Below are 25,559 nucleotides of genomic sequence, written 5' to 3'. Positions count from 1 at the left end.
GACATGCTGTGAAGGTGCAGGCTTCACACTGTATTTTATGACTCACAAGCACAATCGATTAAGGATGTCTGTAAAAACAGAACCCACTTGTTACGCAGGGACAGCCTGTAAATAATTCATGCCCGCTGCATTTGACCCCTCAAAGGGAAGTAGGTGCGTGGAGGCGCAAGAACTGCAGAGGCTGGAATCTTGAGCAAACTGCTGGAGGGAACTTAGTGGGTCAGGCAGCATCTGTGGAGAGAAATGGACAGATAATATTTTGGGTCAGAACCCTTCTTCGGAGTGGGTTCTTTCTATCTATACAGCCTGGGAAACCATCATTGTATACATCCCAATTGTCCTCCCTCAGTCCCCTTTGATGCAAAGAAAATTCATATTATCCAATATTTCCTCATGGCTAGGGCTTTCCATACGATAACTTCCTAGTAAATCTCTTCACCATCTCTAATATAATCACTTCTTTCTACATTTACATAATATATAAGTACAAACAGTAGATGCTGAAAATCTTTGTCAGCTTACTTAGCAATGGAGACTGAACCAAAATAATATTTTGGGGAAAGGACCTGGGAATGGATTTTGAATGTCTATGAGTTATTTTTGGCCTATTTTTGATGTTCTGCTTCTTCCTGCTTTTGGTGAAAAGAAACTGATTTCATCTCATGAGTGTGGTAGCTTTTGGGATTGAGACATCACAAAGACAAGGGAAGTGGTTGTAGAGATGGTGCGCAGAGTCCTGGTGACAGGAATTAGCAAAAGTACATTGATAATTGATTCACTACAGCAGCAGAACGGTGGCAAACGGAGGCTGGTTAAAGAGGAGCAGAGGAGGCAGCTGTACCTAGTGTCTGGTTCAAACTGTTGATTGAGAATCAAATGGCCATCAGTACCACTCTGCCGATGAGGACTGGAGCGTTTTTCCTCAAGGTAGGAGAAACCAATTCTGTTTGTTAGAATTGTGCTTGAAAGAAAGCTGGAATCAGACCTTTGGGAAGTGCGATCCATATCTGTGGCTGTGGATATTCCACATTCCTGCGCACAGACAGGGAGTCAGTTAGCACCGTATGGATAGATGGGGTCAGGCTTTCTCCAACAGCTGGAGAGTTAGTAACAAGAGGACACGGATTGGAAAGATTAACACTGGGGAGAGCAAGAGACAAGGAACTGCAGATGCTGGCTGCCTTTTTGGGGCAGCACCTCCTGTAGATCCCTTCAATGGTGGGGAGGTGAGTGTCTGTGATGAACTGGGCAGTATTCACCATATTTTTGCATTCTTCTTCATTCCTGGGCATTTGAGTTGCCAAACCATGCTGTGACACAACCAGTCAATAGGTTCTCTACCTGTAGAGGCCCAAGAGAATATTTGTCAACATACCAAATCTCCTTCGCCTTCTAATGAAGTAGAGGCGTTAATGGGCTTTCATTATGATTGCATCAATGTGCTGGGTCCAGGACAGATCTTCAGAGATATGCACACGCAGGAATTTGTTGTTTTGGACATTCTTCACCACCGTCCCGTCAATGAAAACAGGTTTGTGGATCCTCCACCTCCTCTTCCAAAGTCAACAATCAGTTCCTTGGTTTTACTTGCGTTGAGAGCAAGGTTGTAGTTCTGGCACCATTCGGTCAGTCGATCGACCTCCCTCCTATACTCTGACTCACCGTCATCTGTAATTTGTCCAATAATGGTGGTGTCATCGGCAAATTTGAAGATGGAGTTGGAACCATGCCCAGTTATGTAGTCATGAGTATTGTGTGGGTAGAGCAGGGGTCTGAGCACGCAGTCTTGTGGTGCTCCTGTGCTGACGGTTATCGAAGAGGAAGTATTGCTGCCACTTCATACTAATTGTGATCAGTTGATGAGGAAGCCGAGGATCCAGTTGCAGAGGAATGTGCACAGACCAAGTTCTGTGAGCTTGGTAACTTCTTCTTTAGATTTCAGCTGGGTCTCTATCCCTTCCTCATCCCAGATGCTTCCTGACCCGCTGAGCAGCACTTTGTGTTTTACTCAACATTCCAGCATCTGCAGCCTCTTGTGTCAGATTTATACATTTCTTTTTTTATAATGTGTTTTCTGAACTATTTTCTTGTTGGCTTCTTACATAACTCTGTTTTATATAAGAGGTGAAATCATGTATCAAAACAACCGTGAGAGAGTTTGACATAATTTATTTGTGAATAGTGAGTTATAAACAAGAATTAATGGGATACTGTTATAAACTGGTTTGCTGAAGGGCATGTCACGAAACAAGCCTTTATACAAAAGCCATTCTTCATCCAAATTACATCAATTTTCACACATTCAATGTCACCATATAATTCCTTGCCGGATATTTGTCATGTCAAGTAGAGTTCATTGTCATGTGCTCAAGCGCGGTGAGGTACAGATATATTTGGCTATGAACTGCTTTGCACATCCTGCAGTTATGAAAGGTGCTGCAGGATGGGTAAAGCAGGATCTCTTTTAATGCTTTCTGCTGGATTTGAACTCAGAGAATGACAATGAACTAAAGGTGATTGTATCCTGTGCAGGGAGGGTTTGTCAGGTGGAATTCTCTGCCTCAGTGGGAGGTGGAGGCAGGTTCTCTGGATGCTTTCAAGAGAGAGCTAGATAGGGCTCTTGAAAATTGCGGAGTCAGGGGATACGGGAAGAAGGCAGGAACGGGGTACTGATTGGGGATGATCAGCCATGATCACATTGAATGGCGGTACTGGCTCGAAGGGCCAAATGGCCTACTTCTGCACCTATTGTCTATTGTCTTTGGCCTTCACAGTCACACAGCATGGAAACAAGCCCTTTGGCCCAACACATGCCTTCCCATCTAAGATTGTCCCATTTGCCTGTGTTTGATCCATATCCCTCTCAACGTTCCCTATGCATGTACATGTCCAAATGTTGTTTTAATGTTGTTATTGTACATGCCTCAACCACTTCCTCTGGAAGCTCAGTAAAATCAGCTGCAGTCCCTTTTTTATGGATACTGAAAGTCACTGAAAGTAAGCATGCAGGTACAGCAGGCAGTGAAGAAAGCTAATAGCATGTTGGCCTCCATAATAAATAGGAGTTGAGTATAGGAGCAAAGAGGTCCTCCTGCAGTTGTACAGGGCCCCAGTGAGACCACACCTGGAGTATTGTGTGCAGTTTTGGTCTCCAAATTTGAGGAAGGACATTCTTGCTATTGAGGGAGTGTAGCGTAGGTTCACAAGGTTAATTCCCGGGATAGCGGGACTGTCATATGTTGATATAATGGAGCAGTTGGGCTTGTATACTCTGGAATTAGGAAGGACAAGAGGGGGGTTTATTGAAACATGTTAGATTATTAAGGGATTGGACACACTAGAGGCAGGAAACATATTCCGGATGTTGGGGGAATCCAGAACCAGGGGCCACAGTTTAAGAATTAGGGGTAGGCCATTTAGAACGGAGATGAGGAAAAACCTTTTCACCCAGAGAGTTGTGAATCTGTGGAATTCTCTGCCTCAGAAGGCAGTGGAGGCCAATTCTCTGGATGTTTTCAAGAGAGAGTTAGATAGAGCTCTTAAAGATAGCGGAGTCAGGGGATATGGTGAGAAGGCAGGAATGGGGTACTGATTGTTGATGATCAGCTGGCTCAAAGAGCCGAATGGCCTACTCCTGCACCTATTGTCTATTGTTTATTGATACATGGAGCCCTAGTTGTGGTATTAATGTGCATAATCCCTGCCCTGGTTTAAGTTCCCACAAGATTGTATGTCTGTTTTATTTTGGACAGACTTACTAAATTCTACCAGCTTTATAGGACGATGCCTCAACCCTTTGGGGATTCTCACGGTGCCCGTTCTGCAATCAGTTTCTCATTGACTCAGAGCAACACGCAAAGAACAAAAGCTTCACTTATACCAGAATCACGAGTGCAACCTTCATCCTGCCATCTCTCACCACGGACTGCTCCTTTAAAACCCTCCGTTAAGCTCGCACTTGGACCAAGTTTCCGATGAGCACTGTTCCACCAAGTCTGATTGCGGCTCTCTCTTGCTGTTGACTGGATGTTATTGAAATACGGGGTATATTTGTCTAGATCTTGTTGTCTGTAATATGCGCCTCAGTGTTTGGGAGATTTGTTTGGGAGATTTGGTGACAACTTCAGCTCATTTAAAATAAAATGCACATGGGAGACGGAGAAGGTGTGTTGGCCCTGGAGGAATGAGGAACTGCAGATGCTGAAATGTTAGACAAAACCCAAAGTGCTGGAGGAACTCAGCGATCAGCATGTGTGGAAGGAACAGATGAGCAACATTTCGGGTTGGGACCCATCTGAAACAGGGTCAGATTGAAGAAGAGTCCCAACACAAAACACCACCTACCCATTCCCTCCACAGATGCTGCCTGACCACAGAATTCCTCCAGCACTTTGCGTTGCTGTTAATGACATGGTGTAATGATAAATGCACTTAAAGACATTCATAGATAAAATGTACTGTGTGTTGTTGAGTTTTAATTCTCCTTGATGGGTTATAATTGGATTTATTTTTCCCTTGCAGAACATTTGAGGTTTTCCACCACAGGTCTCCCTTACTCTCCCTTGAACAGTTCCATGCCTGGGTGGGCTTGCGGAGCAGAGATGAGACGGTTACCGAGTGAGGATGAGAGTCAGCTCGAGGTCACTGCTGAAGTTACCTTGAGTGCCGACACGGACGAGGTTTTCACTGAGGATGAGGACCTGGGCAATTACAACTGCACCCTTGGCCACTCCGTGCTGGCCAAGGGCCCAGCCCCTTCTACACCCAAACATCAGAAGAGGACAAGGAATCAATATTACTTCCGCGAAGCCGACAGCTCGAAAAGCAAGGCGCCCATGGACTCCTTCTACCCAAAAGGTTATCAACTGTCTCAGAATTCAAACACCCCATCGCCTAAGGAGAAGGAAAAGTAAGTGGACAGGTTGAGAGTGTGATGCAGCGGGTGGTGCAGCGGGTAGAGCTGCTGCCTCACAGCTCCAGAGACCCGGGTTTGAACCTGACCTCAGGTGCTGTCTGTATGGAGTTTGCACGCTCTCCCTGTGACCGCGTGAGTTTGAAGAGCCTGAAAGTTGATGGGAAGAAGTTGTTCTTCAAACTGCTGGTCATGGTTTTCAGGCTCCTGTACCTTCTTCCTGGTGGTAAGATAGAGATGAGAGCGTGGTCGGGGAGGTGTGGGTCTTTGACGGCATTGGCTGCCTTTTTGAAGCAGCGTCTCCCGTAGATCCCTCCGATGGGGGGGGGGGGGGGGGGGGGGGGGGGGGGGGGGGGGGGGGGGTGGGGGGGGGGGGGGGGGGGGGGGGGGGGGGAGGTCAGTATCTGTGATCGACCGGGTAGCACCTACCACTCTTGTAATCGCCTTCACTCCTGAATGCTCGAGGTGTATAAAGTTACTACAAGATGCAACAATTAATTAATGTCTCTGCTGTTTAACAAAACAAAACGATTGTAAAGCAAAAAGCTCTAGTGAATAATAGGGGTACTGTACGTCTCTGTCAGAGTGAGCGGGGGGGGGGGGGGGGGGGGAAAGAGAGAGACAGAGAGAGAGACAGAGAGAGAGAGCAAGAGACGGGGAGACCAGGCAGGGATTGAAAAGTGAGAGCAATATTTTAATAGCGGGGGGGCTGCAGGATTGGAGCCCAGTTTTGTAAAGAATCGCTTGTTGTTTCCAGGAGGCAGTCCCTGGATTCGTTTAGAAGCAGTGAGAAGAATTCTCTGCCCCAGCTGTACGAGCGCCAGTGGCTGTTTGAGGTGGTGTCCAAAGGCAATGCGTGCAAGTTAGATGGATTCCTGCAGCACCTGATCCGGAGCAACAAACGCCTCACTGACTGGGAATTCAGAGGTATGCACCCCACCCACCTCCTCCCATGGCTACTCTTCCCGCCTGCGTACAGACCAAGTGTCAAGGTGGACAGTCTCTTTTATCTCCCACCTTTCACACCCTTAGAATCTCCCAAGCTGCTTCAACACCAATAAACTAAACTTCTGATGTTTGTTCTCTGATATGATGTGTCCACCATGTCCAGCTCCTCTGTCAGAGTGGAGTTTGCTCATCCCTGCTGCTCTCGACAGTGCAGAACTGTCACTCCCACAGTGCGGTGCTCCCTCACCGCCCCTCCCACACTACTGTACATAATGGTGATTGGCCAAGACCATGCAGTTGAAGTGTTAAATTTACAAATTTCAGCTTCGGAGCTGGGAGAGGTCCCACAGCGACCTGGATACCCTCTCTCCTTCCTTCACTGTGGAGAGCCTCACTGAAGGGTGGTGACTGTGTCAAGGACATGGAGACTGATGTGTAATGCCTGCAATGGGAAGTGGGTGGGTGGGGGGTGTGGGGGTGGTGTGGAACATGCTTTGTTATGGACAATTGCTGCACCTTGCAGACAATTTGTAGAGTTAGCTGTTACTTAGTATAGCTCAGTGCACCAGGAATGGCAGTGCCTGAGTTGGCTCCTCTCGGTTTAATGGTGCCAATCTCAAGCTCAGTCGGTCCACACTGGGAGGAACTAGTTGGTCTTTGGATCCTTTTTCTGAAGCTGTCAGTGTCTGGGAAGTAAGACCAGGGCCTCACACTGAATAATGCTCCACAACTAAGCTCCACTGGAAGCCTCCCTTCTCCTGGGGCCTGTTCCCCTCGCCAGCTCCACCTCGATCAGCTTCCTGTTAATCCTGCAAGCCCTGTCTGTCACATGCCCTCACTGAGCAGTGGTCTGACCTCAAATCATCATCCTCACTCCTAGTTCTGCAGAGTTGGAGTTTCGTTATTAGTACAAACTGATTCCAATCACGATAGCTGAAAGGAGGGCAAGTGTTCCAGTTGTCCATCGGAATACAATTAATCTGGACCTAAGTCTCCCCTCGCCCTTTCACCTCCCGTCATAGATGGCCCATTCAACCTTAAAATATCGCAACAATTTCAAAATACAGTTCAAAAATAGGCCATTCTGTGATGCAGCCATCTCCATTGGAGCAGCCCTGATCTTCCTGAGGGGCGGGTCAAGCTCAAGGGGCTGAACCTTGAGCTTCTGGTTCTATATCCTAATAGATTATGTTCTCAGTGGCAAGAGTCAAGAGTGTTTCATTGTCATATGCACCAGCAACAAAGCAATGAAATTCTTACTTGCTGCAGCTCTTTACATCATTAAATACAACAATACAACAAATACATATATAAAACAACAGTAAATTATCAGGTACGCTAGCGAACCAGAGCATAAGCTGACGCGTGTAGCACAACCTTACAGGCCATTGTAGTTTGGTGCTGAGATGGGGTTGTGTAGGGTGGGTCAAGAACCTGATGGTTGTTGGGCAGAAGCTGGCCTTGAACCTGGATGTCATGGTTCTCAGGTTCTTGTACCTTCTGATGGGGGACAGGATTTCAGGGTGGCACAGCGGTAGAGTTGCTGCCTTACAACGGTAGCAACCAGGGTTTGATCCTAACTTGTCTTGTCTTGAACGGAGTTTGTACGTTCTCCCCGTGACCTTGCATGGGTTTTCTCCAGGATCTCCGGTTGCCTCCCACATTCCAAAGACGTACAGGTTTGTATACTAATTAGCTTGGTATTGTTGTAAATTTATCCCTAGTGTGTGTAGGATAGTGTGCAGGGATCACTGGTCAGCACGGTCTCGGTGGGTCGAAGGGCCTGTTTCCGCGTTGTATCTGTAAACTAAACTAAAGGATTGAATGTAACCAAGGAAAGAGCCGATGGGAATAGAAGAGAACCGTTTCCGTAGCCGGTTGAGTTGCAGGATCCTTATGCAGATCATCTTGTGTGCCTCGCAGACCCTGACACGGGGAAAACCGCCTTGCTGAAAGCTCTGCTGAACTTGAGCAGCAATCGCAATGACACCATCCCTGTGCTGCTGGAAATTGCGGAGAAAACAGATGACTTGAAGCTGTTCATCAATGCAGCCTACATGGACAGTTACTACAAGGGTACGGACATGCAGGGACACACGGCAATGGTGCTCACCCTGCGGGTTACGCTGCAGCTTCAGGGAATTCCAGAGTCTGGGAGTAAAGCGAGGTGGGGTGGGATGGAGAGAGGTCAGTGGGATGGGATGGAATCGGGTGGGATGGAATAGGGTGAGTGGGAGTGAAGTGCGGTGTGGTGGAATTTGGGGAGTGGGTAGGAGCTGAGCGATGGGATGGGCAGGGGTTTGTGGATGGGGTGAGTGAAATGAGATAGACAGTTGGGGGAGATGGGGATTGGGGCAGCTGGGGTGTGGCAGGATTTAGGGAGGGGGATTGGAGGAAGGTGATGGGATGGGATGGGATACGTTGGGATTTGGGGAGGGATTCGGCAAGCGATGGGATGGAGATGGTGGGATATATGGGGGTGCAGTGGGATCTGGGGAGTGGGTTTGGAGGAGAGCGATGGGGTGGGCTAGGTGGAATGCAGTGGAAGTTGGGCAGTTAGTCGGGAGGGATTTGGATGGGATGGGGTTGGTGGAAGATGGTGGGTGCAGTGGGCTTGGTTGCAATGGCAACCTGTGCTGGCGGTGGGAGTTTCACTTTGTAGACTATCTGGAGGATGCGGTGTGTGCCCTGGCCCAGCTCCTCATTCTGCTACCCATCTTGTCATGCCTGGCTGATGACTAACCCTGTCTCCATCCCCCCCACCCCCAGGCCAGACAGCACTGCACATCGCCATCGAACGCCGCTGCCTGCACTACGTGGCGCTCCTGATCCGTAACGGTGCCAACGTCCATGCCAAGGCCAACGGCTTGTTCTTCAAGGACAGAGAGGGGCAGCCAGGATTCTACTTCGGTAGGGAGAGCAGCGACTGTGGAAGTAGGGAATGAGGGAGCCGAGGAATGGGAGCACAGAGTGGAGGACACCAGTGGGAACTGTTACATGTGCACATGCACACGCGCACACACACGCACACACACACGCACACACACACGCACACACACACACTCTCAGCTACACACATTCTATAAGCTACACACACATCACACTGTCTCTAAGCCACATGCACACTCTCTACCTGCTACACATATAGACAGTGCCAACGCTATACGTTCCATGTGTTTTTTTAACTTAGCAGGGTTAGGTGAGGTATTTCCTCCCTGACCCCTCTGCACCACTATCTTGAGAAGGGTCTCGATCTGAAACGTCACCCATTCCTTCTCTGCAGATGCAGCCTGTCCCGCTGAGTTACTCCATCTTTTTGTGTCTATCTTTGGTTTAAACCAGCATCTGCAGTTCCTCCCTGCACCAGTGTAAGAGATGCCATGTTGTATCATAGAGCGTGAGACCAGCAGAGTGTCATTAGTCAGAGTCTTGTGATGTGTGGTGAGTCTGCTGGCTGAGGGCCTTGGGTTACATGCAGCGTGGGAACAGCACCGAGGTTGTTCATGCCTTCCTGCCTGAGGTTACACTATCACACTCCGTCTGCACACTGGATAGTTGCCAAGGACCTTGTATTTTGGGGATCTGGATGTTCCTCTTGGGTAGAGAATGGGTGCGAGATCTGTTAACCTGCAGCCGCCAATCTCTGCGATCCATGTCTCTCCACTCCCTGTACATACATGTGCCTCCACTTCAACCTCTCCTTTCCATGTTTCTCCCCCCTACTACAATCTGTCTGAAAATGTCCAAACGAAATGTGCGGGGCAGGTTTTTTCATAAAGACGATGGTGTGTGCCTGGAACGTGCTGCCAGGGGTGGGGGATGGAGACAGACACAATGGTGGCACACATGGAAGTGCAGAGAATGGTGGGATACTGATCACGTGCAGACGGAGGAGATTAGTTTTTCTTGGCATCTTGTTCACGCAGACATTATTGGCCAAAGGGCCTGTTCCTGTGCTGTTCTATGCTCTAAGTGCTTGTGGAAGTTAACATACTGGGCGGCACAGTGGCACAGCAGTAGAGTTGCTACCTTACAGCGCCAGAGACCCAGGTTTGATCCTGACTATGGTTGCTGTTTACATGGAGTTGTACATTCTCCCTGTGACTGTGAGTTTTCTCAAGGTGCTCCAGTTTCTTCCCACACTCCAAAGACGTACAGGTTTGTAGGTTAATTTACTTTGGCTTATTGTAAATTCAACTTAAAGTGTAGGATAGTGCTACTGTAGAATGATTACTGGTCTGTACAGATTCAATGGGCCGATGGGCCTGTTTTCATGTTGTACCCCTAACATGTAAAAGTTTCATCCTAACAGGGGAACTGCCTCTCTCACTCGCTGCCTGCACCAATCAGCCAGAGTTGGTGAACCATCTGCTGGAAAACCCATACGAGCAGGCACAGATCGAGGCAGTGGACTCGAAGGGCAACAATGTGCTCCACGCACTGGTATCCATCTCCGACAACAGCCGGGAGAACACCAGGTTCGTCATCGAGATGTACGACCTTCTCCTCAGGCTTGGCGTGAAGCTCCAACCTCAACTCAGCCTGGAGAACGTGCGGAATAAGAAGGGGCTCACTCCCCTCAAGCTGGCCGCCAAGATGGGAAAGATTGAGGTGGGTGCCAGGGCTGGGGATGGGAGGGCAGGTCCCCTGCTTGTGGGCTCCATACACTCCTCACCTCCGCATTGCTGCCAGTTGCCAGGCTGCTCCTCCACTTTCACAGCCAGTCACCAGGAGTTGAGACAGATAGAGTTAAATGTGTTCTGTGGAGATAGGTTTGTGGAGGGAGAGGTCAGGAGAGAGAGCGTAATGGGTCAGAGAGGGAGGGTGACAGGGTAGAGTGTAACAGAGAGGGGTGTGTGATAGAGAGTAGTCTGTGTGTGAGGACAGAACGGGGTGTGTGCCAAAAAATATAGAGATATATTTTTTTAAATATTTAAAAAATATATAGAGATAAAAAATATACCTATACTTTTGAACTGTTTTAATGGTCATGTCTATGTCTGTAGTTAGCCAGTCCGCGTTGACCCTAGTTGGCCGCAGGGAGCCCGGCTGTTGTATATTCATTCTGACGAGCCAAACTGCACTTAGAGCATGGCACTCCCTCACCGCCCTCCCATAGCGCGGCGCTCCCTCAGCCTGGTGTGGGATGGATCCCGTTGCCCAGGTCTCTGGAGTAATGAGTTGAACACTGGCCTGAGTGACCGACACACCCCTCAACGCCACAGACTACAAGCTTCTGTTCCTTGGGTGTAAATGCAGGGTGATGTCTCCTCAGGTGCTGAAGTACATCATTGGGAGAGATATCCAGGAGGAGGGGTGCCGGCATCTGTCCAGAAAGTTCCGGGAGTGGGCCTACGGGCCGGTGCACTCCTCATTGTACGACCTCTCCGAACTGGACACGCACGAGAAAACCTCCGTGTTGGAGATCATCGCCTAAACAGACTCCGGTAAGTACCTGGCATCAGAGGCCTCAGCCAGGGGCAGCCAGCCATCATCCAGGTAAGTACTCACTCCCCACCCCAGCCCAGGCCCAGCCCACTCCTCACCACAGCACCCCAGCCCTCACTCTCACCCCAGCCCTCACTCCCCCCACTCACACCACACCCATCCTCATCCACACCCGCATTCTCACCCTCAGCCCATGCCTCCACTACCCACCCCAGCCCCATCACCCCTCCACCACTTTGCCCCTTAACCTTCACCCCTCGCACCTTTTCATCACCTCCCACCCCAACATCCCACCAGCCACCTCCACCACTCACTCTCAGCCCCCCATCCCAATCCCAGTGCTAAAATACAGTCTTGTTTTTTTCATTACTCTGCGTTTGTAATTAGTTGAATAAAAGTTCCTTGTTAAAGTAAAAAAAAGGGTCAGATGCAGAGTGAAGCTACCTCTACACCATCCCATCACACACTCCCCAGGGTCAGACACAGAATGAAGCTCCAGATACAGGGTTGTGGTGTGTAATAAATATATGAGTTGGTTCACGGACTCGCCAGCCTCCTGTCATTTCTGCGGCGAGGAAGAGACCGTGTTCCACGCGTATATGGAGGGTGAGAGGTTGCAGCCTCTGTATGGATACCTGAAGAGGCTGCTCCTCACGTTTTGCATTTTAGTCCCACGATTCTGGTATTTGGGCACAAGGCAGGGAGTGGGGAGGGTCGATGGGGAGGGTGGGATCTCCCTGTTGGTCTGCTCCTGGGCCTGGCCAAGATGGCCATTTGTGGGTCTGGGCAGCGGGTAGCCAATTACTGCACCAGGGTCGGCTGCCTGCCCCTTTTCCGGGCCTATGTCCGTGCCCACGTGTCCCTGGAGAGGGAACACGCGGTGTCCACGGGGACTCTGGAGGCTTTTCCGTGAACACTGGCTTGATAAAGTTGGCGATATATTAATTTGATGACTGTTTGTTTCTAAACTGCCAATATAGGCAGCCTTTGATGGTGCTAATACTCTGTGTATTTGTTTGTGTTTTCTGAATAAAAGTATTTGTAAAAAAAAAGGTTATGTGTAGTCACTGTGGGCTGGAGCGCCCTCTGCTGTGCTCACGCGGTACCTTCGAGACCTGCAGGCGACACACTCTGTCTATTCTACCGCAGATTGTGCCTGACCTGCGGAGTTCCTCCAGCACTTTGTTTTACAATATATTCGAGATTCCCGCAGATGCTGTTTCTTGGTGTCTCCGTCAGCCCAGCCCTCTTAACACTGTGTTCACCCGTCAGAACCGACACGAGATGCTGCTGCTGGAGCCTCTCAACCATCTTGTGCAGGAGAAGTGGAACAGCTTTGCCAAGTTCATCTTCTACTTCAAGTTTATCGTCTACCTGTGCTATATGATTGTCTTCACCATCACCGCCTACAACAGGATCGAGAATAGGAAGGTGTGGCAGAGGTCTCTGTAATCAGCCGTTGGGTCACAGAAGTGGAGGAGTCACATAGGCTGTGGGAGGGGAGGTGAGGGAACACCGCACTGTGGGAGGGGCGGTGAGGGAATACCGCCTTGTGGGGGGGGGGCATTGCCAAGGAACGTTGCACCTTTACTCGGTGGTACGGAATGGGCTGGGGTGTGAGCTCCACTCCATTGTTTCACTGCAAACTCTTGTCCAATTTCTTCCCTCTGCAGCCTCCATTCGCACTGGAGTACACAGTGACCGGCTACCTGCATGTGGCCGGACAGAGCATTATGCTCCTCGGGGCCATCTACCTCTTCTTCCAGGGGGTGAGCATCTTCACTGTCACCTCTCCCACAGTCACCAAGGACCGCTAGAGGGGGGAGGGAGGCAAGCCATGCAGCCCCTCTCTAGCCTGCTACACTGGGCCAGCATCAAACTGTTCAGCCCTTTTCTGGTCTGCTACACTAGGCCAGCAGGCCTTACAGGCTCTCTCCTGTTGTACTGGACCTAGTCTCTCTCCCTCCGTTATGCAGGAACAAGATCAGGCTGTTCCTCTCCCTAGCCTTTTACACATTGCCGTGAGTAGGCCATTCAGGTTCTCTAACTAGCCTGTTACACAGGGCCAGGAGCAGGACATTCAGCCACTCTATTTCCCCCTGTGTTGGACGTGTATCGACTCTACCCACTGTTTTGAGCCGGATTGAAGTGGGTTACTGAACTCAGAAGCGGGAGGTGGAGTAGACCACTTGGCCCATCGACACGACCCCACCATTCTCGCCCAGGACAGCAACCGTTTCACCCAGCATCTCTGCTCCGCGAGGTGTCTGGTTTAAGAGGAGGTGCAGGGGTTAAGTTGTGATGACCGGCTCACTGAGTGATGGTGTTTCCCTCCCCAGGTGGAAGAGGTTTTCCTGCGGCGGCGGCGCACTCCGAAGTCCATCTCCATCGATGGCTACTGTGACATCCTCTTGTGAGTCCCAAACCCACACCACCTACAGCACTCTTGCTGCGCATCCAGAATAAGTGGCATTGGTTTATCGTCATGCACCGAGATACAGTGAAAAACATTGTTTGTGTACAATCCAGGCAGATCATACTGTGGCATGTTGGCCTTCATAGCAAGAGTATAGGAGCAAGGATGTCCTACAGTGGTTGTACAGGGCCCAGGCGAGATCCCATCTGGAATATTTAGTGCAGTTTTGGTCTCCTAATTGGAGGAAGGACATTCATGCTATTGAGGGAGTGCAGCGTAAGTTCGCCAGGTTAATTCCTGGGATGGCAGGACTGACATATGATGAAAGAATGCATCGACTGGGCTTGTATTCACTGGAATTTAGGATGAGAGGGGATCTAATAGAAACATGTAAAATTCTTAAGGGATTAGACAGGCTAGGTGCAGGAAAAATGTTCTTGATGTTGGGGGAGTCCAGAACCAGGGGTCACAGTCTAAGAATAAGCGGTAGTCCATTTAGGACTGAGATGAGGAAAAAACCTTTTTACCCAGAGAGTTGTGTATCTGTGGAATTCTCTGCCACCGAAGAAAGTGGAGACCAATTCACTGGATGTTTTCAAGAGATGTTTTCAAAAGAGGGCAAACAGAATCAAAGGACATGGGGAGAAAGCCAGTGGAGTATTGATTTTGGATGATCAGCTGTGATCATATTGAATGGCAGTGCTGGCTCGAAGGGCTGAATGGCCTTCTGCTGCACCTATTTTCTATGTTTCTGTATGAGTGCAACAGGTAGGGGAAAAGGAAACAGTGCAGACTTTCGTGTTACAGCAACAGCATAAGTACTTATTTTTAAAAAAGGGCAGAGGCTACAACTAGATTCAGTTTGGAGATACAGCGTGGAAACAGGCCCGTCGGCTTACCGAGCCCGTACTGACCAGCGATCCCCGTACACTAGCAGTATTCCACACACACACGGGACAATTTATAATTTTACCAAGCCAATTAGCCTACAAACCTGAACGTCTTTAGAGTGTGGAAGGAAACTGGAGATCCCGGAGAAAACCCACGCAGGTCACATGGAGAACTTACAAACTCCGTACTGACAAGCCCCATCGTCAGGATCGAACCTGTGTCTCGGGCACTGTAAGGCAGCAACTCTACCACTGCATCACCATGCCGGTAGGTAGATCAGATAGATCGGGTAATTGGGAATTCATCCTTAGCTTATGAGAGGTCCATCCAAGACTCTGATAATAGCGGGGAAGAAGCTGTTCCTGAATCTGGTTCTATGTGCTTTCCGGTTTTTCTATATTCTGCCCAATAGGAGAAGGGAGAAGAGGGAATGACCGGGGTGTGAGTGGTCCTTGATCATGATGTTTCCCAAAGCAGCAGGAAGTGTAAATACTGATTAATAGGAAGGAGGTTGTGAAGGACTGGGCTGCGTTCACAATTACCTGCTACTTCTTGCTGTCTTGTGTAGAGCTGTTGCCAAACCAAGCTGTTATTCATTTCAATTTGGAGCTTTCCATGTTGCATCTGTAGGAATTGATAAGAGTCATTACAGACATGCTTCACTACCTGAGCCTTCTGAGGAGTTTCCTTAGTCTTCTGAAACAACAATAGAAACTCAGCAGGTAAGGCAGCCTCTGTGGAGAGAGAAACTCATCAAGTCCTGCAGCATGGCAACAGGCCATTCGGTCCACCACCTCTACAGCAGTGAGGTGGTGGACCATTCTGCTGAGGTTATCCCTGATTTCTAGCATCTGCAGGTATTTTTTAAACTTTCATTTCCTGTTGGTTTATTGCAGTTTCGTTCAGGCTTTGCTGCTCCTGTCATCATCCGTACTGTACGTTGCCGGACGGGAGGAGTATGTGGGCTTCATGGTGATTTCACTGGCGATTGGCTGGATCAATACACTGTACTACACCCGGGGCTTCCAGCAAATGGGCATCTACAGTGTGATGATGCAGAGGGTAAGTGGGCACGGCCCTCCCGCACACCTTACGGTAACCATGAATGGATCTGGGATGAGGGGATAATGGGCAGAGTATAGTGGGAGAAGGACAGTAAATGGAATAACATAGAACTAATATGAATGGGTGATCGATGGCCGGCGTGGACTCGATGGGCTGAAATGCCTGTTTCTATGCTGTATCTTTAAACTTAAACTAAACTAAGCACTCACCTCACCACTTTGGGGATTGAGCCTTTGACATGTTGCTTGCAGATCTTCCTGACGGATCTGATGAGCTTCCTTCTCGTCTACGCCGTGTTCCTCTTCGGATTCGGAGCTGGTGAGTTACATTGTATGCCTCACATGGACAAACGGAGCCATGAGACCCTTGAACCTGCTCACTCTTCATGACTCCACGGCAGACATGATCCCTCTCTGTCGATCTGCCTTTCTTAGTACCCATGAAGACATTGAGTCGTACAGCAGTGAAACAGGCCCTTCCGCACCCCATGTCCATCGTATTTACCCAAGCATTCCCATTTACCCGCTTTGAGTCCGCAAGGACGCCTCAATGGCATAAATCAAAGGTTGCCTCATCAATAGTCTTTTGTAAGAGACGTTTCAATCTCCACACCCTCTGCACCAACTTTCCCTTAGTTGAGAATGAAGCTACAGAGATGCCAACCACTGAGTGGAAAAACATTCCCCTTTTATCGCATCCAAACTTTGTTCCTCTCATGTTAAGTTACGCCTGCCAGGGGGAAAAGATTCTCACTGTCCACCCTATCAATGCTTCTATAATTTTATATACTTCTAACAGGCTTGCCCTCAGCTTCCTTTACTCCAGGGAAAACAAGCCAAGCCTGTCTAATCTCTTCCCATAACTAAGGACCCCAATCCAGGCAACATCTGAATGTCGGTGCCTGCATGTGCTGCCCTGGTTACAAAAGGACTCCGTCCCTGAGAACTGTTTGCGACCCGAACTGTTCACAAGTCGTAAATGAATGAGCACAGTGTGCTGGCAAGGATCGCAGGTGAGGAGAGTATAGGGCCTGTCCCGCTGTCCCGAGCTGCTCACGAATTCTCCAGAGTTTTCCCATTGATTTAAACTCGGAGAATGTTCGTAACGGGGCCATAGGAGGCCGTAGGAGTCCGTAGATATATCGCAGCGGCTCGTTATGTCAGCCGTAGGTACTCGGGGCATCAGATAAGTCGGGACGTTTTTTCCAGCATGACAAAAATGTAATCGGGAGAAAAATTGCAACATTTAATGCCCCGAGTACCTATGGCTGACATAACGAGCCGCTACGATATATCTATGGACTCCTCCGTTACGAACATTCTCCCAGCTCACCTCGGCTCCAGCCACTCCGGTTGTTGCTGCCCTGCAGTAGCTGGCAAATCCATCCCGCCAGCCTCCCAAACATTTGTTTCTATGTGTGGGCTGTCCATACTTCACCAACCCAGGGAGGAGTGTATACTGTGTAGGAAGGAACTGCAGATCGTGGTTTACACTGAAGATAGACACAAAATGCTTGAGTAACTCAACGGGCCAGGCAGCATCTCTGGAGAGAAGGAATAGATGACTTTGGGGCCAGTCTGATGAAGGATCTCAACCCGAAACGGCATCCAGAGATGCTGCCTGTTCTGTTGAGTTACTCCAGCATTTTGTGTCTATCTTCTCAGGAGTGTATACTGTTATCCCAGGGAGGGGAAGTGGAGGTGAGGAGGAAATGGCATCAGTGGTACGGTTGTCTCAAGCGTGCCCTCACAACCCGCTGCCTTCCCTCTGCAGCGTTGGTGGTGCTAATTGAGGACGGTGTCTACAACAACACCAAACCTGGTTGCAAAAAGGACACCACCTACAAGAACTTTGGGACAACCTCCTTGGAGCTGTTCCGATTCACTATCGGCATGGGAGACCTGGAGTTCACTGAGAACTACAAATTCAAGAAGGTTTTCATCTTCCTGCTAATATCGTACGTCATCCTTACCTACATCCTTCTGCTCAACATGCTGATTGCCCGGATGAGTAAAACAGTGGAAGAGATTTCCAAGGACAGTAAAAGTGTCTGGAAACTTCAGGTAAATGTTCTTTAAGCTATATGTGTGTTCTGCTTCATCCAGATACTTCTTGGACATAGAGTGAATCTCCCTCCACACTGCCCTGTCACACGCTCCCAGGGCACACGTTAGACCCAGAATGAAGCTCCCTCTGCACTGTTGCTCCACACACTACCAGGGAAAGGACAGCACGGATTTGACAGTGTCGACATCTTATTTTAACTCAGTGCCAATAAGTGGAGAGCACCAATGTACCTGCATTTATCAGGTACAATTTTATGGTCGAAGTTTGGCAATATATTTTTTTTAATTTATGATGCATTTTCGGAACATCAATAGGTTCAATATCAATTGTTCATCGTTCAATAAGGTTGTGGTTAAAGTTAAATCTCAGGGCCACTTGCCTGCACTAACCCTTAATGTCCAAACATCTACAAATCACTATTGAATAAACTTGGCAACAAAGCTTCCAAGGTAGTAGGGAATTCCAAAGATTCACTCTCCTCTCCGTGAAGAAGTCCTTTTCTCTCTCTCCTAATTGGCGCTCCTTGCTTTAAAATTATGATGTCTGGTTGCAGACAGTCATATCAAACTGTATGAACTTTGTCATTCTAATAATAATAATAATAATAATAATATAATATATCTTTATTGTCATTGCACAAGAACAACGTGATTAAGATTGCAAAGTCTGTATCGATGCTATAAAATAAATAACTAAAGTAAAAGTATAAATAGGCCCCTGTACACTACGGTAAAAAATTACAGCAGCTGTCACTGTGTTGAGATAAGGCAGTTGTGCCAGTTGATTATCGTGGCAAAGACAGATTAAGGGGAATGCTTAGCAGTCTGATTCAGTGCAGTTATAACTAGGTATATTCTGCTACACCATGGAGAGAATTGATAATTTATGTCATTATTAGAAAATTGTTTCCATCCCAGAGTCCGACCAGTGAATCCTGCTGCACTCCCTCCATTACAGCACCTCGCCAGGATTTGAACGGCCGACTTATGAATGGCCCGTAAATACAGTACAAGCGAGCGTTTGGCACATACACAGGATGGACTGCAGGGCTGCAGGCATCTCCTGCTGTGTGGGAACTCAGCTTACAACACTATCCAAATGGTTTAGTTAAACGCACAAGTTTATACACGTTGCCCTTGGTTGGCCAATGCTTTTATGTAAATACATGGATAGGTGGCTGCATTTCTGCCTTGCGAACTGAAGGTTCTCAGGAAGGGAACCCTGTCCTGATGTGAGGAGGATCTGTGCTCCCTCCTTGAGTTGAGAGGCCAGATGTAAGCATGTCTAGATCATTTCTCCCGGGGGTTCCACATAATTGCAGAAAGGTGTTGTTACCCTCCCCGTGGAGCCAGTGTACCGCTTGTTTCTGGTTGCCCTCTCTTCCCTGTCAGTCTGTAACGCCAGCTCTGTGTCTTTGCCAGCGAGCCATCACCATTCTGGACCTGGAGAAGAGCCTCCCGCGATGCCTGAGAGCCAGGTCCCGGTCAGGAGAGCTTGTGATGGTCGGGCTTACATTTGATGGGCAGGAGGATCAGAGGTGGTGTTTCAGGTAAAGAGGAATCGGGCCAAGGAACACCTCTCCACCTCCCCGCGTCCGACTTAGAGCGCAAAATGAGATACTGGGCTCGCTTCCCGAAGGTCAGCCATCCATCCATCTTTGGGATGTGGACGAGATACAGGCATGGTCTCAGCACCAGTGGTCAGAATTGAAGCTGGTCCTCTGGCACTGTGAGGAAGTGGCTGTGTCACTGTGCTATGCCTTGTCCCTGAGTTGGTAGCCCCGTGGAATGCAGGCTGGGACTTTGGGGATTGGAGGCTGGGGGAGGCTTCAGGAAGACAGTGTGTCTGGGGTGGGACACCGGGAGGAGTGGGTGGCAGAGAGTGGGGCTTCAGGAGGTGGGGATTGGGGTGTTGGAATAGTTGGATGTCCCAAGGGTTGGGATGTTGGATAGCACCCAGGACTCTGGTACCGAGGGGTAATGTACCTGTCCTGTGCCGTACCATGCCGTGCAGGGTGGATGAAGTTAACTGGAGCAGGTGGAACACTGACCTCGGCCTCATCAACGAGGAACCAGGAAACTCTGAGCTGCTGAGGAGGAACTCAACCTTTACCGGCAAGATAACCCGTGGAGGTAAGGGGCAACTAAGGTCAGAATGTCACACCCCTCTGCCCCAATCCACCTCCACAGAGCCACACACACCCTCTCCCACTTGTTTGACCCACCTTCAGGTGAACGGCAGAGTTTACTACATTGCTGCTGACCTTACCCAGTGCCTGTGCTGGGGTTTCTGTTCCATACTGGCCTCCTCCTCCCCCCCCCTACCCTCCTCTTCCTCGCTCCCATGAGTTTATCCTGCCCACCCAACCCCTCCCCAACACGTGTTGCCAGCATCGTGTCAAAGGCCACACTCTATAAGGAGATCGTCAGTCGACTCAGGGTAATGAGGAAGGGGCTTAATGTCATCACATTCAGGGTGGGCTTCACTGGGTTAGTGGGTGAGTGGAAGGGATTCACTGGGTTAGTATGTGGAGCAAGGGGAGTTACTGGGTGAGTGGAGGGAGAGGATGTGCTTGGTTAGTGTATGTGGAGGGAGGGGATTTACTGGGTCAGGGTGTGAGTGGAGGGAGGGGGTATGTTGGTTCCTTTTGGGGAAGGGGCTATCGTTTCTGTCCAACCAGCCACCTCCTCTCCACACCATCTATCTGTGTCCCTACCCCTTACCGCCCCTTCCACCTTCAATCCCTCCTTCCCCCTCTTCCACCACCACATCTCTTCCCATCTGCCACTCCCACCATCCTTGTCCCAGTCTGTTTTATTTATCCATGCTCTGCTTATTCAGCTTTCTCCTGTTTGGTTCTGCCACTCTCCACCTCCAACCTCTTCCCCCATCCACTTCTACCCTGTTAAGCTCTCCTTCCAATCACTCCATTCTCCTATCCCCACTGCCCCCCTCAACCACCCCCTTTACCGCACCCTCCATCTCTTCCCCTCCACTACTCCCTTCCACCTAAATCCTTCTCCACCCTCTACTCTCCCCAGTCTCCCTCTCCTCCCTTCTCCTTTCCCTGTTCTTTGTATGACCAGCCTTCCCAGCCTTGCTATATGCCTTGCGCCAACCTGTGCATTCAGACTGCAGGAGCCGCCCCGGTTTTAACCCTTGGTGTCTGTGCCCATCAGAGCGGAGCTGGCGTTCCATGCTGCCCCTGTTGAAAGAAATTAAATCTGAGACGCAGGACGATGCGATGACTCTGGCAGTGTTGAACAGCAACCCATCGAGACAGCCCCACAGACGACCACGCCGACCACGCACTACCATTGCCAAGGTGGTCTGATGTCGGAGGTCAGTAGTGGGCTGGGACACTCTTCCAGATGGACACTCGCACCCTTAGCATCCTCCGTAACTGGCTCCCCAACCTTCCAGAGTGTCCTGCAGTGTTCTGATGGAAAACCAGCCCCCGGGTCACTGCTGGATGCAAGGCGCAGAAGTAGGGTCATCGGAAATGTAAGGTTGCTTCAATTTGTGGAAAATATATTAGTTTATTACTTGTGTAAAAAAAACATTGGAGATGGAAAGAGAATATTATTGAAGACTTTCCATTTTCCTTTTGGCTGTGAAGACGGGATGTCATGGCAATGGACATGTTGGGTGATCAATGGTGGGAGAGTTGAGGTGGCCAAGATGAGAGGTCGGGTGATGATACTTCCAGCCAGTGTTGCCGGCTCTTCACTAGTCACTAGAGTGTACAGTCATTCCCTGCCACCCACCCTTGGCGTTAGAGTAGAGTGGGTGCTTTTGGATTAGGTCCATCATTGGGTCACTGACACCGGGGCTGTCCTTGTTATCCTCAACTCACATCTGGTTACTGAGAGTGGGAACAGGAGCTAGTCTGTGGAACAAGTCATCCTCTGTTCATTGCTGTGACATTGGCTGTCACATTATAGAGTCGTACAGCACAACCCGTCCATGCCAACCAATATGTTTATCCACACTAATCGCATTTGCCTGCATCAGGCTCATATCCCTCCACTCCTTTCCCATCCAAGTACCTGTTTAATTGTCTTCTAAATGTTAAAATACTATCTGCTTCTACCCCTTTCTCTGGCACTTCATTTCAGATAACCACCACCTCCTGTGTGGAAAAAATGTGCCCAACATATATCTCCTTTAAATTTCTCCCCTCTTGCCTTAAACCTGTGCCCTCTAGCTTTAGAAACCCCTGCCCTTGGAAAAATACTCAGTCCATCTACCCTATATTCATGATCTAAGGATGAATTCCCAATCTACCTCGTTGCAGTGCTTGAACTTTTTATTTTTATCGGCACTTTCGCCATGGCAATAACACTATATTCTACACTTTGTTATTTTTCTTTTTTGCATGACCATGATGTGCTTGTGAACGTGCATGGTATAATTAGCCTGGATAGCATGCAAAACAATTTACACTGTCAAAGTACACATAATTATAAAACAATAGCAATCTATGCCTCTCTCATTTTATAAACCTCTATTAGATCACCCCTCACTCAGCCTTCTATGTTCTTCCCACCCCCACCCGAGAATTGTGGAGGCAGAGGGTAACGAGAGTGCAGCCGCTACAGTGATCTAGGAGGATTGTTGCACCAGTAGTCAATACAAATCGATTAGAGAGGCCACATTAGCTATACAATTACAGAAAAATAAAACTCAGCAGGTCGGCAGCATCTGTGGAGTGAGAAACAGTCAATGTTTCAAATCTGCAACCACTCATCAGAACTCAGTCACAGACCCGAAATGTTAACTGGGGAGTAACGTAGAACAGTGAAGGGCCTGCATCATATCAGGGTCTCCAAAAGATTTTGAACTTTTCAAAATCCAGCGGCGACAAAAAAAATGTTGCGACACTTAAGGAAACAAGTCATCGTGCTGCATCACGCCGCAACTTTTTCGGTGACCTGATACGTAAGTCAATTATGCTGGCAGTCGCCGAAAAAATCTCCAAGTAGAACAGGCCATTGAGACCTTGGCGGCACATAGTTCCCTGAAAGTGGAGACACAGGGTAGAAACATAGAAACATAGAAAATAGATGCAGGAGTAGGCCATTCGGCCCTTCGAGCCTGCACCGCCATTCAATATGATCATGGCTGATCATCCAACTCAGTATCCTGTACCTGCCTTCTCTCCATACATGGGCCGCATCTAACTCCCTCTTAAATATAGCCAATGAACTGGCCCCAACGACTTTCTGTGGCAGAGAATTCCAGAGATTCACCACTCTCTGCGTGAAAAATGTTTTCCTCATCTCGGTCCTAAAAGATTTCCCCCTTATCCTTAAACTGTGACCCCAACATCGGGAACAATCTTCCTGCATCTAGCCTGTCCAACCCCTTAAGAATTTTGTAAGTTTCTATAAGATCCCCCCTCAATCTTCTAAATTCTAGCGAGTACAAACCGAGTCTATCCAGTCTTTCTTCATATGAAAGTCCTGACATCCCAGGAATCAGTCTGGTGAACCTTCTCTGTACTCCCTCTATGGCAAGAATGTCCCTCCTCAGATTAGGAGACCAAAACTGTACGCAATACTCCAGGTGTGGTCTCACCAAGACCCTGTACAACTGCAGTAGAACCCCCCTGCTCCTATACTCAAATCCTTTTGCTATGAAAGGGTGGTGAGGAAGCCTATGGAATGCTTGCCTTCATCAGAGGGATCATTGAGTACAGGAGTTGGGAGGCCATGTTGCTGTTGACAAAAGGTTAGTCTGGCCATGGTTAGAGTATTGTATACAGTTCTCGCCACCACTCTTACAGGAAAGATGTGATTAACCGAGAGAGGGAGTAGAAAACATTCAAAGGAATGGCTTGAGTTATAAGGAGGGACTGGATAGGCTAGGACTGTTTCAAGTCAAGTTTATTTCATTTGTGCCAGTAAGGCAAGGTGCAGGTACAATGAAAATCTAAATTGCTGTAGCATCACAGATACATAGACTCAGACAACACACAAAAACAGAAAATTATGCATAAATTATATATAACTTAGACAAATTCTACAAGGCAGGGAAAAGATAATCAAAGCCATGCAAAAATACACGATTAGACGCAAGTCTGTGCAAGAGGTAATGCAGAACGTTCTGATGTTAAGGTGGGATTAAGATTGTGCATGTTGGTTCAAGCCCCTGATAGTTGTAGGAAAGTAGAACAAGGAACTCTCAAACAGAGACCCAATTGATTTAACTTTACTAACGCTCCCCTCCGCCTGACGGTAGTTGTCCTCACCTTCACAAATTCACTTTTGATTCCTCTCACTTTCACCAAATGGAAGGTGTAGCCATGGGCAATTGCATGGACCCTAGCTATGCCTGCCTTTTTGTTGGTTACATTGAACAATCTTGTTTCAGGCGTACTCTGGCACCATCCCCAACTTTCTCCGCTACATCAACGACTGCATTGGGGCTTCCTCCTGCACCACTAGAGAAATATGTGCCAAATGCAAGCAAATGGAATGAGTGTAGATAACCACCATGGTCAGCATGAACAAGTTGGGCTGCAGGGGTCATTTCCATGCTGTATAACTATGAATCTTTGAAACCTCTCCCCTGATTTGCTGGTGTGATACTCTTCCCCCATTGGTTGTCTGACACATGGGGTCAATTCATTGATGCCCCCACCCTCATGTACCTGCCTTCCCAAAGGCAACCCTGATTGGATGATTTGTTGTATGTCAATATATCATGTTACCACTAATTTTATAAGTAATAAAGGTAGAAGTGAAATCAGACGGTGTTGGCCCTGATGTTTGTTGCTTGCTGTTGTGGACTATTGTGTCTGGAATCTGCTGGGCTGGCCCGGAGAGTGGGCACACCGGCAGCCGGCTAGTAAACTTCGAGAATCCACTACCCAGACATTTGGAACTCCCAATGATTGGACATTGGGATCACCAGATCATGTTTGCCGCACTCCCCACCCCTTCACCGGGCACAGCGTCCCACTCATGCCTTGCATTGCTCAGTTCTGGTAAAATGCAATACAATACATTGTAACATTCAGAAAAATGTCAAGTAAAAATGTTGGGATACTAAAAGAAATAGCATTCAATAGTCCGGAAAATTCACTCTATCTGGCGCCTCCAACGTCCAAAGCTCTCCGTATTATCGAAGTTTTATCGTTGTGGTGGAGAATACAAGATACTGACGATGCTGCAGTAACTCAGCGGCTCAGTGGATCTCTGGAGGCAGAAGGATGGTCGACGTTTTGGATCAGAATCCTGCATCAGGATTGAGCATGGAGGGGAGTTACCAGTGTAAACAGGTGAGAGGGAGCAATGGGTCGGGAGCTGGTGGGCAGATGCACTCTGTTTGCTTTCTCTTTTGGACTGCCTGTTGCACTCTTGTGATATGATTTGACTGGAGAGCGTGCAAACCTTTTTTTCATTGTAGCAGTCACGGGGAGAATGTGCACACTCCACACCGACAACATCAGAGGGCAGATCGAACCTGGGCACAGTTCCGCTGTGAGGCAGCAGCACTACCTGCCACATCACTGACTCACCCCTGATATGTGTTCTGACATGGCTTAAATGAAAATCAACTGCAAATGCTGGAAGTCTGAAACAATGTCAGAAAATGTTGGAAACACGCAGCAGGTCAGGCAGCTTCTGTGGAGAGAGAAACATTACATGACTGCGATCCTTCATCGGAAAGAGGAAAGGGAGAGATGCAAGTTAATTTTAAGTCGGAGGAAGGTGAAAGAGTTTGTAGACCAAAGGGAATATCTGTGATAGGATGAATGCAGATGGTTTAATGGGGGCCGTTACCAGCATGTGAAGCTCCCTCCCC

At 48.6% G+C, this 25,559-nt stretch overlaps 1 protein-coding gene across 1 annotated transcript; it reads left to right on the top strand.

Moving 5' to 3' along the window:
- On the top strand, window positions 1-24,500 carry LOC129710599 (transient receptor potential cation channel subfamily V member 1-like). Its single transcript, XM_055657720.1, is given in 16 exon segments — window positions 1-4,909; window positions 5,670-5,839; window positions 7,784-7,936; window positions 8,630-8,770; window positions 10,173-10,471; window positions 11,136-11,293; window positions 11,295-11,307; window positions 12,581-12,739; window positions 12,982-13,077; window positions 13,648-13,721; window positions 15,512-15,677; window positions 15,932-15,998; window positions 17,454-17,743; window positions 19,169-19,296; window positions 19,761-19,879; window positions 20,927-24,500. Coding segments are annotated over 16 exon segments (2,610 nt in total). The 5' UTR covers window positions 1-4,487; the 3' UTR covers window positions 21,082-24,500.
- The last annotated feature ends 1,059 nt before the right edge of the window (window positions 24,501-25,559 follow it).

Source organism: Leucoraja erinacea, chromosome 28 (genome assembly GCF_028641065.1).
Source record: "Leucoraja erinacea ecotype New England chromosome 28, Leri_hhj_1, whole genome shotgun sequence".
Classification (NCBI taxonomy): Eukaryota; Metazoa; Chordata; class Chondrichthyes; order Rajiformes; family Rajidae; genus Leucoraja; species Leucoraja erinaceus.
The sequence above is the reverse complement of the archived record's forward strand: the minus strand, read 5'-3'. Positions and strand labels throughout refer to the sequence as shown.